The 15988-nt window shown below is 33.1% G+C and overlaps 1 protein-coding gene across 7 annotated transcripts; it reads right to left on the bottom strand.

Moving 5' to 3' along the window:
- Nucleotides 1-9400: 9400 nt before the first annotated feature.
- On the bottom strand, nt 9401-13807 carry LOC122298405. 7 transcript variants are annotated; one of them, XM_043108132.1, is made up of 12 exons: nt 13466-13807; nt 13292-13363; nt 12718-12819; nt 12497-12613; nt 11974-12229; nt 11709-11866; nt 11236-11606; nt 10994-11093; nt 10785-10844; nt 10541-10624; nt 10328-10453; nt 9401-9936 (listed from the first exon to the last, which is right to left on the bottom strand). In XM_043108132.1, exons 2-12 carry the CDS (start codon nt 13352-13354, stop codon nt 9634-9636), a joined length of 1740 nt encoding a protein of 579 aa, XP_042964066.1. In that variant the 5' UTR covers nt 13355-13363; nt 13466-13807; the 3' UTR covers nt 9401-9633. The 7 variants fall into 7 exon arrangements, with proteins under 7 accessions (XP_042964066.1, XP_042964062.1, XP_042964061.1 ...); XM_043108128.1 differs by lacking the exons at nt 13292-13363; nt 13466-13807 and adding an exon at nt 13016-13255 and having other exon boundaries at nt 11709-11863; XM_043108127.1 differs by lacking the exons at nt 13292-13363; nt 13466-13807 and adding an exon at nt 13016-13247.
- Nucleotides 13808-15988: the final 2181 nt, after the last annotated feature.

Raw genomic sequence — 15988 nt, 5'->3', positions numbered from 1 at the left:
CTCCAACCTCATTCACTTCCTTTTTCCCACTCATTTCCTTTCACTTTTTCATTCTTGTTATTTTTTTCGTATTTTTTAATGATCTTTTGGATCTCCAAGATTGATAAATCGTGTATCTTTCTCCCTGATATTGATTGATGTTGGATTCAACTATTGTTGGGTGTATGGACAACTCAGATGTTATATCAGAGTTATTCCTATTCTGACAGTATATAAAACATATTATCCACATTATTTTAAATTTATATTTTAATTTAAATTATATTATTTAAACAATTTACTAGTTGTGCCCTATAAACAAGATTAGTATGTTCATTATGACCAAATACAATGATTATAACCAAATACTATTATTTTAATGTTTTGTTCTTTTTACTGTAATGTTTATATAAAAGCATTATTGATTGTGCACGCATGCTTCATGGTACAAAATTAAGGTGGATTGTGGGACATCTTCCTTGATATTTGTGTGTAATTTAATTTTCCTTGAAGAACATGATTAAGATATGCATGCAAGAAAAGAAAATATAAGACATTAAATTGAAAAGGTGGGGTTCTTGCAATTTTGAAGAGTAGCAAGACGTGAGAAACGTGTGGATATTGGATACCTATTAGCTTGGAAAATAAACCATTATTGAAAATAAAAATATGAAGATTCTTGGTTATGGTCATGACCCGTAACTCATTGGGGGTTGAGAATAATGGAGTTACGTCTGTATTTAGAAATATTTATTTTAAGATTTATTTCTTATCTAATTATTATAATTAAATATATGGTTGAGTAATATTTGCCTCTCTCAAAATCCCTTTCCTAGTACTTTTTGTCATTTTTACAAGTAGACCAATTGCTCCAAAATTTAAAAATTAGGACTCGTTTCGATTCAGAGATGAGATGAGATGATTTTAAATGAAAGTTGAATAAAATATAATTATAATATTATTTTTTTATTATTATTATTGTTGTGGGATTTGAAAAAGTTAAATTTTTTATTATATTTTATGTAAAAATTTAAAAAAATTATAATAATAAATTGAAATGAGATAAAATATTCTTTGAAACCAAACGAGCGCAAAAACCTTAGAAAACACATCGAAAATGAAAAATATTGTCAATCATCTTTTTATCTATTATTCTCTAATAATTCTCAATGTGCATTAAATGATTAAAAAGTTATTTCCTATCTTTCACTTACCTATCAACAATATTTTTATTTTTAAATCGGTGTGAAGAATTCACCTCTCATATTGTCCACAAATTAACAAAAAATCAATTTGAAATAAAATTTTAAAATTAGATTATCTTTTAAATCAAATTATTTCATATAAACAATATAAAAATTGTGTCGGCCTCCACATCGCTTGTACATATGATTATGAAAAATTCTACCGATGATAAAATATAATAAATAGTTTTTAATTATTTAAATATATATCATAAGATAGTAGAAGGATATAGATGATAAAAGTGTCGGTAATGAGTAACATTATAAGTATATAATTATCGATAAATCAATTATTTAATATTTGGATAATGATTAAAAGATCTAAATAAGTAATTGTAAGGAAGTCATGTTAGCAATAATATTAAATATTGACTAGTCCAGGAATATGCCAAGTGCACAAGAATGATGCGTTAATAGTTAAAGCCATGTGCTTAAAATAACAATTTGACTGATTCTTTACTTCTAGATTCTTAATTATTTCGTTTTAAGCATCCTGCCCTCTATTTGAAAGTTGTCAATAATATTTAGGCTGCAAAGGCTAATATTGGCCGCCCGATGCACATGGAAGCCGACAGGGAAATTAACAAACTAATTAACAGAACTTGACCACAAGTGCGTACAACTTTCGTCTCTTACATTGGATTTTAGGGAAGCAACCAAATGTCCCATATGGCTTAGTTTAGCTTCTTAATCAAGAATTTTCCTGAGGGATACGTCTTCAAATAGAAAAGTGTTACGGCTGTAAAGAAATTTTCATAAAAGTAAACTTTTAATTTGACGTAATTTCGTATAATATATTAGATCTATTTTATAATAAAAATAATTTTATAATCTGACGTACCACATCAAGTTAAATTAATTTATAAATTTATTTTGATGAATTAATCATTTTATCATTAAAATATTTCTCTTCCGAATAATAGTTATAATTTTTGAAACAATAATCGAGAAATAAAATAATTACAACTCGAGATTTCATCATTCATTTTGTTCAAATAATAAGAATTACAACTCAACTCATGGTTATTAATGTTGTAACTATTATTGTTTACTAAAGGAATATGCAATAGCTATTATTTGTTTTGAATTAATTAATTCAGGTTATGAATTAATTGTTTTTCTTTTATAAAATGGAAAAAGAAAAACATTCTAGTGAGGTTGTTCACAATGGGATAGATTAATAAAAGAAAAAAATATAGACCGTGATGTGTTGAGGGAGAATAAAACATTTGGTCCGCCGAATAAAAGGTTATGAATAGCAGCATAGGACACGATGGCTCGTGCATGTCATTGTACAACGACAGCCGGCCAAGTCTTAGAATATTGTTTTGCCCTACAAGTATTAATTTGAAGAGACGTTGTGCCTTGAATTTGTTAATGATTGATGACATCTTGGATATATATATATATATATATATATATATATTTATTTATTTATTTATTTATTTATTTATATAAAGTAATGTTAGGTGGTAATTTTAACAGGCCAGTCTTTTGTAAAAAAATGTATCTACTAAATTTTTTTTTTTTTTTTTTGTTTTTAGTCGACTCTACTTTTTTTTATAAATAAACTGTATGAGACTTCCATATTTAAAACTTATACAAATTATTACAATATATATATATATATATATATAAATATATATTAAAAATATCATAGGAGAAGAGTAGATGACTAATTTAGTGAATTTTATTTTCCAAAAATTACGTAGGCATGTATGATCTTCTAGAAGTTATATAAATAAATAAATATATATATACACACACACATACATACATACTAGTGAACTACGCACCAGGGTGCACTTGGAATAATGATTTAAATAATAAAAAAATTGAAAAAGTCGATAGCTTATTTATCTGGGAAAAAAATACAAAATTAAAGAAAGACTAATCATTTTCTATCCAATGAAACTCAGGGTGGGAAACTATGGATTTTTTGGAAATTTATAAATGCCTTTGAAGTGATTTCGATTACAGCACATACGATATCAGGTTGGTTTAGCAAGGACGACCAAAGGATCCTGGTGACGTCTATTTATGCAAAGTGCTCTTATGTGGAACAAAGAGAGCTTTGGAGGAGCCTGGAAGAGTCAATGTTCGGATATTCCTTGGGTGGTTCTAAGTGATTTTAATGCAATTTGAATGGATGCGGAAATGATTGGTGGAAATCCAAAGCCTCTAGTATCTATGTCGGATTTTAAGAATTGTATACATCATTGTGGGCTAATTGATTTATCAAGCACAAGACAACAAATGTCATGGTGTAATGGCCACAAATGGGTGTCGCGCAGTTGAGCGAAGCTTGATAGAGTTCTCATTAATATGGCATTTTCAGATCTTTTTGGTTCAGCTCATTTCCGATATATGAGTCGGAAATCTTTTGACCATTATCCTATTGTGGTTTATTTGCATAGGTCGTTCTCTTTGTACGGTCCATCCCCGTTTTGTTTCCAAAACATGTGGTGTTCACATGATACTTTTTTGTCGTGTGTTAAAGATGCCTGGTGTAGGAATGATTTGGCTTTGGCAATACCGAAACTTGTTGTCCGTCTGAAGTGAACAAAGATTGCTCTACGTGCGTGGAACCGAAATGTTTTTGGGAGACTGGGTGCTAATTTTCAAGCTCTTGAGGAGCTGATGGAAATCTTAGAATGTCAGTTGCAATCAGGCTATTTGGAGGAAGTTGAAGACGATTTTTTGGCTACTAAATTGGAGATACAGGTGTGGGAAAATAGAGAAGCCACTCGCCTGGGACAAATTACAATAATAATAATAATAATAATAATAATAATAATAATAATAATAATAGTTAACTGAGGGGGATCAAAACACTAAATTCTTCCATTTCGTTATTAATTAGAGATGTAAGAAGGGTCACCTAGATAGAATGGTTCTGACTGATGGGAGGATTTTAGAGGGTGTGGAGGTAGTGCACAATGAGGCTGCTATTTTTTTCCAGAATTTTTTGGAGGAGCCGTCCAACATTGAGCCTTGTGATCTTTCGGTGTTGATCAATAGGCAAATTTCAAAGGTTGAAAATAATCTCTTGTGCTCGGATCTAACGGAGGTGGAAGTCAAAAGAGCAATGTTCTCTATTCCAAAAGAGAGTAGTCCAGGCCCGATGGATTTGGATCAGAATTTTATCTTGTTGGGACATTGTAAAGGAAGATCTCTTGGAAGCGGCAAAAGATTTTTTCCAAGGTACTCCTTTCTCCAGGTTCTATTCTTCCTCGTTTATTGTTTTAATTCCGAACGTGGATAGTCCTTCGAGTTTTGATAAATTTCGCTCTATTAGTTTATGCCCGGTGGCTTACAAAATATTTTTGAAGATTATTGTTTTTAGACTCACTGATATTCTTGAAAAGTTGGTCTCGCATGAGCAATATGCTTTTATTTCTGGGGCATAGTATCTTCGAAAATATTACGCTGGCATAGGAAATGGTCCACTCTTTACATAAGAAAGGGACAGGAGGCAATGTGATGGTTAAATTGGATATGGTCAAGGCCTATGACAAAGTTAATTGGAGATTCATTTTGGAGGTATTAAAGCCTTATGGGTTTGCTGATAATTTTTGCAAGCTCATAAATAATTGTGTGGAGTCCCCATGGTTCTCGGTGATGATGAATGGAACCTCTAAAGGTTTTTCTCAATCGGCTCGGGGCTTATGCCAAGGGGATCCCCTTTTCTCCTTTGTTATTTATCATCATGGAGGTCTTGACAAGGTTATTTCGAAGGAATTTTGAAATTTTGAGGAGGGTCGTGTTGAAAATTTTATCATCCAATTGGGGTACCAACAGTATCTCACTTATTATATGCAGATGACATCCTTATATTTGCCAATGGCTGAAAAAGGTCAAAAAAAAAATTTGGTGAATGTTCTTGAGACGTATGAAAAGTGGTTAGGTCAGAAAATCAACAAGATTAAATCAAAGATTTTTTTGTCTAAACATATTACCCCAGCTCGTAAATGGGGTTTATTGAGAATCACAGGCTTCATAGAAGTCAAGTTCCCAACGACTCATTTGGGCGCGCCTTTAATTTCAGGCAAGTTAACCTCCCAAGTTATGGAGCCTCTAGTGGATAATATTCGAAAGAAAATAGCTGGATGGAAATTTAAATTGCTCTCAGGTAGATTGATTTTGCTTAGACATGTTCTGTCTAGCATGCCTATATACACTTGATGTCCGTCATTAATGTTCCACTAGGCATTATCTCTCGCATTAATTCTCTTTTGGCTAATTTTTGGGGCGAGGTGGAAGGTAAAAGGAAAGTTCATTGGCACTCTTGGGGGAAGGTTTGTAAACCAACCTCGTAAGGGGGATTGGGTGTGCGAGATCTTATGGAAGTTCTGAAATCTCTCCATATGAAACTTGCTTATAGATTGCTTACATCTACCAATTTATGGCCAGATTTTTTTAGAGCCAAATATTGCAAGAATGACCATGTTCTAGCCTGTAAAGAGGGACCAATTGACTCGCGGTTTTGGAGATCTATGGTGGCTATCATTCCAAAAGTAATGGAGAATGTGAAAATTTTGGTGCGAGGTGGAAACTCTTCATTTTGGTTTGATAGGTGGCTTGTTTCTGGTCCACTTTCTGTGAGTATGGAGGTGTTCACTAACAAGAAGCTATGTATTTAGGACTGCTAGTATCACAACAACTGGAATTAAAATTTATTACTGGAGTTGGTGGGAGCAGATAGAACTATGGAAATTTTGCACAATGTACCACCTAGTAAAAGAGGTGAGGATGTCTGCATTTGGAAGCCAACACTTGATGGTAATTTCTCTACAAGCATAGCTTGGGTGGCAATGAGAAGTCGTGGAGAAATTATGGAACGATTGGCTTTGGCACCCTTTACTTCCTAAAAAAATATCCATTTGTTTATGGAAAGTCTGGTTCAATTGTTTGGCCCTAGATGAGAGAGTTCAGGGCAAAGGAATTTCGATGGCTTAGGCATGCGATTGTTGTGCGCAGAGGTGTCAGGAAGATAGTGGTCACATTCTCTCCTCAGGTGAGGTTGCTCCAGAAATTTGGCGTCAGGCTAGTGTGCTGTTGGGGACTCCTTTTCACTGGCTTATCCCCTGGAAAAATAAAGTCACAAGCTGGTTTTCTTATACCAAAAAATCATCTATTAAAGGTATTTTAATTGGAGTGATGCCGTGTGTAATTACATGGTGCTTATGGAAGAGAAGATGCAAAGCAAGAATGGAGGGTGTGTAACAGAATGTGGAACATGTTTGGAGACAAGTTAGGTATTGTGTTAGTGCTATTGCAGTAAACTCAAGTGCCTTACGGAAGCTTACGTTGCTAGATATGGAGATTGTGTGGGAACTCCAACTTCCGCATCTTCCTTTTTGCACAAGGCCAGGTAAATTCTGGTTGGGTCAAACTGAATTGTGATAGTAGTTGTAGGGGAAATCCAGGTATTTCAGGAGGTGGAGGAATTATTCGAGATTGCCGTGGTAGGGCGATAACAGCTTTTTCTAGTCATTTTGGACAAGGCACGAATAATAGCGTGAAACTAAAAGCAGTCTTGGAAGGAATTCGTTTGTACAAACGACTTCGCTATTTGAATGTAATAATTGAAAGTGACTTGCGCATTATCGTGGATTGGCTTCAAAAAGGTACATGCACCTTATGGTACCTTTGAGATTTTTGGGAGGATCTAGTGGCAGTGCTAGAAGGGGTGAATTTCATGGTACTTCATCAATATAGATAAGGTAATAATGCAGCTGGTTTTCTTGCTCGAGATGGAGAAATGGGCAAGAACGTGATTTACAAAGAGCGGTATTCTCTATCTCGTCTCCTTAAAGGGATTCTTTGTTTGGATAGATGGGGTCTCCCCTCCTTTCGTACATAGGCTTGTTTAGGTTTGTATTTTGTTCTCTTTTGGTTTTGTAGGTTTGCGGCACTTTTGAGCTTAGGCTTGTTTTATAGTGGTTTGTTTTTTCAAGGCTGTTTGAGACTTGATGTGATAGGTGGGTTTTGATTGGTCTTTGTCTGTTTTTTATGATTTATGTCGGTTTAGTAGTTCAAAGATTTGATATGTTACCACGGTATTCTTCCGCCATAAGTAAGAGATTTTTTGATAAACTTGGGTCGAGGCTATGTTATAAGTGGTTACTGACTATTTGAAGGGGGGGAAGTTAAAGAAAGGCAAAAAATTAAGATTTAAAAAAAATCTAAATTTTAAAAAATATGAGCATTAGTCTGCATCCATATTGGAGTATCCATTTACTCTCTATATAATAATAAAATATTATTAATTTAATAATTTTTTTAATTTTTATTTGTATCACATTTTATAGTTCTACTAACTAAGATATTAATAATAATTATATTCTAATCAAATTAATAATATTAAATATTAATATTAATAATTATTATATTCTAATTAAATTAATAATTATTATACATTGGTTGTTTTAAGTATTTTTATTTTATTAGTTAAATTTACTTAAAGTTAAATTTTACAATGAGAATGCTTTTAAGCATTTGTGTTAAAGAGTAAAATTATTTTAATTTTTTTTATTTAAAAAAATTGAAACAAAAAGAAAGGAAAAAAAAAATAGAGAGACTATAGAGAGAAGCTCTAGAATTTTTTAAAAAAAAAACACATCTTAAAATGCAATTGTCCACTCTTAAAATACCTTTGGGAGCAATTTTTTTTTTTTTTTTTTATTAATGCCACGATAATTATGTTTGGTTGCGTGTCATATTATCGATCGTCTCCAAGCGGGTCATATGGTAATTCTAGCTTAAGGATTAATCCAATTCATAGCTCCCAAACGATTTGTCGGATTCAAACATTTTAAAAGTTTTGAGTGATGCCACGTACGTACGTACGTGTAACTGAAAAAGACCGCTTACATTCTAGAAACAACGAAACGACAACCAATGTTATAACTAATTGAAGTTGACAAGTCGAGGGAGCAAATGTTATATTTATTTTATAATAAAAATAATTTTTTAATTTAATATATTATATTAAATTATATCAATTTATAAATTTATTTTTATAAAATATTTTTTTAGTTAAAATACTTTTCCTTTAAATTTATACGCTAATGACATTATGAGAAGTGCAATAAAATCTATATTTTTACCATTTTGTCCTGATACTTCTCCTTCTAGGTAAGTCGGGTAAATGGACAGTTTAGCGCTTTTGCTCAAAGAATTGGTAAGAAAGGTGAAGAAGTTAACGATCCTAGCTAGATTTATAAGAGCGATTTTAGAGTAATGCTATTACGTGCAGTCTTAAAGTCCATAAAAATCAGATAATCATTTTAAAATAGTAAAATTTATTATTAAAAAAATTAATTTTTTTCACGTGAATCTTGTATTTACTTATTCTTTTTAAAGAGATTGTGCGATATTTATACAATTTACAACTGTAAATATAATTTCCCTTTGATATAAGTGGTAATTTTTGGATACAAATATTGAAAAATTTACGCACGCGTATTGCACTATTTCACCCTCACTAGTTTGCACCTTTTAACATTTAAAAATATAATAATGATTAAAAGAATTAATAAAAAAGCACCAAGCTCTACCGAACGGCTCATTATCTTTGGACCACAGGTCAGAAGTCAGAAAATGCACCATAACTAGGGCATTTTGGCATCAATGGCATGCTTTGAATGTTGTTGGGGCTGATAAATTCACATGGACGCAGGAATGTGCATGCAAATTCCATCAACATGCATGCAGAGGGAGTAATTAATGGTCTGTCACCGTTCATGCACAGCTTATACTCTTAGTTTTTGTTAAAATGATTATATAGCGCTTGCACACTTACGATTATAAATATCATTTCTCTATTTTATAGTTTTATTTTGTTTGTTTGTGTTAAATATATAGTTTAAATAATTAAATTTACCTTTGCCTTGGGAGATGGAGATTTCATAGGGTTCTTGACTGAGCTTTGGAGCCTAGAGTGTAAAAGTGATAAATTCATGAAGTAAGCGCATAGCATTTATTGAACAATTAATGTTATATAAAAAATTCGCTCGTGCAACTATAAATGATGTGAAACTTACTTTATATGTCTATCTCACTTCCACTCTTTTCCTAGAGTTCGATCAATGTGATTTATCGCTTCTCTTTAACTTCAATTTTTAGGACAAATTGTTATTTTATCGGTTTGCCAGCCGTCACACAAACAGGAATTGTCGGAAATCTTGAGTCATGAAATTACCATTTTATTCGGAACCAACTCTTCACAAAGCATAGCTACATGCAGAACTCCCTCAGTGAAGAGAACATTGACCTCACACAAATACTTACAAGCAGAGAGACCATATACAGTAATACAACCAGCTTTCTCATGCACCCTATAGCTATATGTATACAACAAAATTGTAACCCAAAGGCCCTCAGATCCCAAGTAACAAAGGATACATTATTCCGAGTATAAAAGGTACCTAAAACTGAAATCATAGGGCATAACTTGGACAAACTGTAAATAAGGTTCCTTTTTGCCCCTCTCAAGGCACTTAATTGCTTCTTTTGCAAGTTCACATGGTAATTGAAGGCAGATCCAATCAAGGAATGAGTCCAAGTCCTTTGCAAAGTCAAGTAAATACCAATCTAACAGCTTTGGGATTGCAAATTTCGTTGTTGAAATTCCAACTGCAGCCTGTAAGTACTCTCTTTTAGCCACTTCCAGTTCGTTCTCCACCTGAGATGCTGTGTACACTCTCACCTTTCATATGGAAGTAGAGTGAATAAATCAGCCATGGGATCACTGCAGGGTATCCCTAAGACACTAGTAACTGTGTGAACTCAGACATGATCAATGATTGCCAGGAAATTATGGAAACAAAGACAAGTAATCATAAAACTCATTGTCACTATCTCCTCAGGGCACATTAATCTATGAAGAACAGAAGAATGCTATTCACCACCCTTTTAATCATCATCTTTTAAGTATGGCAGTGCCACTAAATATAAGCATATGTATTTGGGAATCTGTTTTTAAGTACCATGTTTCATTGAACTCGGGACCACTGACGAGCTTCACTTAATGGCCTGTTATGGATGTGGGACTAGAGGTTGGTAATTTAAGCAAAGCTAACTACTCTCTGTGAACTTACAGCAGGGGAGGACCAGCTTCCACAGGATAGAGCAAATGTCACCAATGGCTCAGAAAACTCCAATCCAACTATGCTTCTCCATGTCTTCCCAGCGTTTTTTGTACCCTCTAAAAATGTCTGGTGAAGCTAAGAAGTAAGAAAATTGATGAAGGGATTTTTATCTTCTAGCTAGAGAAATCTAGAGACAGACATCGGATAGGCACTACTACTTACATATTTGGAGTGGAAAGGCAATCTCAGGATGAAATGCTCTATTGTTACTGCATTTATCAAGTGTCCCCCAACATTTATTGTTGCCTGAGTAGAAAGTAATGGAAGTGCATAAATAATTGTCTTTACACATAGCATTCAATGCTATGAGTTGGTTTGCAGAAGCCTTCAAACATTATTGTTCAGCTCAGTGAAAATATATAGTATGTCGTTATCCTAGCAAGAGGAGTTCCTGTATAGTATGTACCTTCTGCATTAAAGCAACAACCCCCTCAGGACTCTCCGGTATGCTTTGTTCTAAGAATGCCTGAAGCAATATGATATAGTGAATGATTCTTCTTTGCACTTGGATAATGGTATATAAAATGCAAGTACAGAAAACAAATTATCACTAATTTAAGCAAAAAAGAAAACAAAATAGGTTTCTAAACTCCATTTGAACCTTGATATACATACATTCATCACGCAGGAATTGTAAATATTTATCCAGAACGCTAGCTTCTCCTGATGGGTGAGGCTCTCTATGTTGACAGAGGCAAGTTTCCCCAGGAGGAGCCTGAGAATACAGAAAACGAATTTGCTTTGACTTCTTGTATATTTTATAGACGACGTGAACAAAGCGTGAAACTGTTTTGACTCTTTAATCTTCTAAGAATTTACTTTAGTCTAGGGAGCAGAAAACAAAACAGAGAACTTACCTCAATCTACGAAGTAGAAACAAAGAACTTGCTGATCGATTTGGATTGATTGAGCTAGCTTCAATGTGATATAGTTTATGATATGGACCAATATCTCTCTTTCCATATTCTGAACAGATATTATAAGGGTCCCTATAATTTGTTTCTTCACTGCTTTCTCGAGTTCCTAAGGTCAGTAAGTACGGAAATTTTTCTGCACTACTATGATTCTTCTTCGAACCCATTCTCAAGATAATGCTCAATAAACACTTCAGAATATTTTCAGAAATTCTGTTTGGGCAATTATCTCCTGACAGCTTTTCATCCGGGGGGATTCTTGATTCTAGACTTGCTTGATCTTTCAATCTGCATTCCACCTGGAAATTTGAACACTAATATTGATTTCACTGAATAGGAACGACTATACATACCCACCCCATCTCATCAAAAGGGAAAAGAAAAAGAAAGTGAAAATGAGCGACGTCAGTAGGTACCTGTAAATTTTGAGGATCCAAACGCTTCTCTGCTGATCTCTGGCTTATTACAGGTCTTTTAACTGGAGTTTTTATTGTTTGGGATTCATGGATTTGAGACCCATTTTGGTTCTTTGTCGAGTTTTTACACCATTTGTACTCTTTTCCCCTACTATCTTCTGGCAATGAAAGAAGGACAAACTTTCAAAGCGTTTTCCCAGACAAGATGCATGTCCTCAAATGTCATAATGATATGCCTTTAGAACGAATTGAGCTGAAAGCTTACCAGAAAGAGTGGGTCTATGCCTACTTGTGCACACCGAGGAATCAGCCCCATTTAGAGCTGAAAATTTGTGTCGCTCTGGTTTGTAATTCTGAATCGGGTATTGGGCATATGAATCGGTTGAATTCTCTCCACTCCTTTTAGAGGATGATGTGTAGACAGCTTCCTGATACAGATCCTGTCTAAAATGCAGAACTTCTTGTTCAAGCCGAACCACTTCCTCTTCCAAAACAGCCACCTCGGCTAGAAGCTCCAATGTCTACGACAATCAAAAACCGACATTAAAAGAATAGAGTTTCCTCTTGAGAAATATGAAAATACTTAAAAAAAGAACCATTGAATATCATGTAGAATTTGGGTTGCTTTTCTTTGTCCTCTGCCTTCAAATGTATCAATTCATTTCATTCATCTTTTGCAATGCTTTCTCGAACTACAACGTTGCCATTACAAGCTTGGATTCTAAGTTTTAGTGACCTAATTTACTTGAATTGAACTAAGGAATCCAAAGAGGTTCTGAACTACTAACATAAGCAGGGAGATAAGGGGGAAGACGAGGTAGAGCTCCCAAAGGCCTGCTGAAAGCCCTTTCCAAAGCTCTGTGAATGTTCTCTTCTTGTCTAAGCTTTTTCTTGAGCTTATCAACCTGAAAATCAAAACTTCAAACTGAATTATTCTCAATCCACAATACATGATAAAATTGGAATCCACAGAAAAAAAAAGGGGGGTCTGCAAGAATTTTATTCATACATCTTGCTGCAATGCAATTTTTCTCTCCTTTGTGGAGGCCCCTTGACTCCTCGTTGCTTTTGCAGCATCATTTATCTTGCTCCCCTGCATATCCTGCTTCTCCTTTAATTAAAAAAAAAAAAAAAAATGAAGTTGAAAAAATCAGCTGACACAAGAGAATCATGCAATGGACAGAAGACTTGCAATATATAATTAGTTATTTTGAAGGGAAGGGAGGTACACAGAAATCCTAAATAACCAAGTTTCAGGGTTTCAAGATCCCAGTTATAAAATTTTGAAAAAGAGGAACTAGAACTACTTCAAACAACAAACTCCTTGGATTCCCATCAAAGATTTCTACTTTTGCGAGATTTCTGGGAGCCTTGAATTTCAGGAGCGTCTTCATTGAAACTGAAGCCACATTTTCAAGTGAAAACTGTTGCCCCATATATGAATGATTACACTTCATAGCTTACAACTTTCTACAGTAGAAACCGTTTTTCAACATACATCCAGTACAGTATAGAATTAAATACCAAAGGTACCAGAATACACAGTTCAGACTACGAATAATTAAGGACGTTTGTCTGATTACATTTTCATGCTTCATGGAAGCTGCTTTCATGGACCGGAGCCTCGTCCCGACGTCAATACTCATTATTGACTTCTGTCAAATCCACAAGACCAAAATTCAGTTATAATCACATAAACAATAGCAATGGTGAGGAAGAAAAACAAAGATATGAAAACACGCCATTCGAAGAAATACCCTTATTGAATAGCTTTAAATGGAGATCAAAACTTTATCAGAAAGGCCAGGTTCATTCCCACACAAAAGAATACTACATGACACCGATCACTCTGATCCCATGTATTCCTCGTTTACAGCGAAGTAAACCAGAGAATACCCTGATAAGAAATGGCCAAGATTTCGAGCTACACCACCTTGGAAGATGCCAAACACAGGGGATTGCACGTGTGTACAACTACAGACCACAAAAATACTAACTAGGTGATCTGTGTCTGCATCTTCCACAGCTTCGATATTTCAAGGAAACGAGAGAGAGAGAGAGAGAGAGAGTGCTTGTCAGGTGGATCGCTGAAATGTCGTTTTTTTAGTAAAATTCTTCGTCTCATCTTTATAATTTTTTTAAATTTATATTTAAAATAAAACAAATAATTTTAATTTTTTTAAATTTTAATATAAAAATAATATTAAAAATATATATTTTAATAATATTTTATTTAATTTTTAACTTTAATTTCAATTCATTTCATCTCTTTTCATTGTAAAAAATAAATATGAGAAAACAAATGAATGGCTTGTTTGTGAAATATGCAGTAGCGAGAGTGCCGTACGCAACCCAATGCTCTCCCGCACTGTGTTCTTCACCTTAGCTGTGTCACGATCATGACTCAACGTGCGCTTCCTCTATTTTAATCTTTAATTCTAGTTACCCTTTTGGCCAATGCATTCCCCCCACTAGAAAAAGGAAAAACACTCACAATATTGCTTGATATTCTTGGAATTAAATTAATGAAAATAATAGGAACATAATAATTATGTTTATTAAAATTCTCTTATTATTATTATTTTTCTTTTATATACTTTTATAAATGGTTTAACCATAAATAGATGTTATAAAAATAAATTTACAAATTGACGTAATTTTAAACATTACATTCAATTATAAAATAATTTTATAATTATAAAATAAATTTAACTTATTATCAATTTATTAATTTATTTTTATAATATAATGTTACGTACCTATTAGGGATGGATGGATAATGGCTTATAAATACAAAACAAGGACAAAGATTTCGGTCAAGATTTGTGTACTGACATGGTAAATGGTAATGAATGTGATCTGCGTTACTCTGCTATTCGTTTTGTTTGGCCACATGATTTTGCACGTAAAAGGTATCGTGTTACCATTGCGATATTTGTTTAAAAGATATTTAAAAGAAAAATATATATATATATAATCACACTAATAGTAATTTTAAGAAAAGGAAATGAAATTACGAGACTGAATAGCAGCTTTTTATGTCATTATTTTTATGAGCAAATTAAATAATATTAGTTACAAAGAAATTACATGAAGATCAGATGGCGTGAGGCCTCAAGAAACATAGCAAACAAATACATATTAAAAAAAAAAAAAGATAAAGAAAACTGTTATGCCTTGAATGCAGTACCATCTTCTTAAAACCAAAATAAAATCTTATTTCCAAATGGATTTATAGAAAACAAAATTAAAATATCATATTAAATTATTAATATCAGTCATGCGTAAAACCAAAATAACTTTTTATTTTTAAATTGCACTTCTTTTATTAAAAAAAAATTCCTCTAAAAAATTATAGGTTGCGAATAGGACCAGTCAAACTGAACTACGCCGACAGAGACCAGCAGCCAGAGAATCAATCGGCCGGCAAAAATAAATAAATAAAACCAATGTCGGCCAGTGCGGTATGAACTAGTTCAAACCACTGAATTGGCCAATTAAATAAATATTATATATATATATATCGTAGTTAAAACGACATCATTCCACTTAAGTTTAAGTAGGGGTATAAATCAATCCGGTCCAATTAGAAGGAATAGACCATCATTTTTTTCCAAACCAGAGCTCGTTTGGTTTGGTCCAATTTATTTATTTTTTATTCTCTTTTTTTCTAAATAAATTAATAAAAAATATATTTAAATTACTAAATTAAATTAAGTGAATTATTAATGTAGATTATGTAACTAACTCATTAAAAAATATTTTATATGATCAATGATAATAAATTAGATAAAAATTAAATTATTAACTTATATAATTACTATATAAAAATAATATCTTAAATTATTAAAAATATTTTCAAAATATATATAGGAGTTCAGTCTAGTCCGATCCAAAATTTATAGACCTCGGGATCGGACCAAATGGTTTCCGTCCACAATTTATGGGACCGTGTCCGACTGGTTTAGATTTAGGTCTAGTTTGGTTCAGTTCGAATGGGTCGGTCCAGTTGGTTTTTCTAATCTGGACCAACTAGCTTACACCCCTAAATTTAAGTGAACGTCATTTTATATATAAAGTGTACAAAAAAAACACAAGTGAAATGACTATTTTTGGTCTAACAGCATCATTTTATACATAACATATTTAAAAAAATATGAGTGAAATGACACGATTTGATTTTAAACCAAACGGTATCATTTCAATATGAGATCGTCTTTTTTCCCTCCCCATATTTTTCTCCGATTATCTCTCTCTCTCAGACGAACCTCACCGCTAGG

Source organism: Carya illinoinensis, chromosome 16 (assembly GCF_018687715.1).
Source record: "Carya illinoinensis cultivar Pawnee chromosome 16, C.illinoinensisPawnee_v1, whole genome shotgun sequence".
In the NCBI taxonomy this organism is placed as follows: Eukaryota; Viridiplantae; Streptophyta; class Magnoliopsida; order Fagales; family Juglandaceae; genus Carya; species Carya illinoinensis.
This window is presented reverse-complemented; position numbering and strand designations above follow the sequence as displayed.

What these genes read in the sequence shown, in the direction of transcription:
- LOC122298405 (XM_043108127.1), bottom strand. Translation starts at nt 13,165, where the DNA reads ATGAAGTGTAATCATTCATATATGGGGCAACAGTTTTCACTTGAAAAT. An exon ending in GCATAGACCCACTCTTTCTG is followed by an intron (nt 11,867 to 11,973) that starts GTAAGCTTTCAG and finishes TTTCATTGCCAG; the next exon opens with AAGATAGTAGGGGAAAAGAG. An exon ending in TGGATCCTCAAAATTTACAG is followed by an intron (nt 11,607 to 11,708) that starts GTACCTACTGAC and finishes AATCAATATTAG; the next exon opens with TGTTCAAATTTCCAGGTGGA.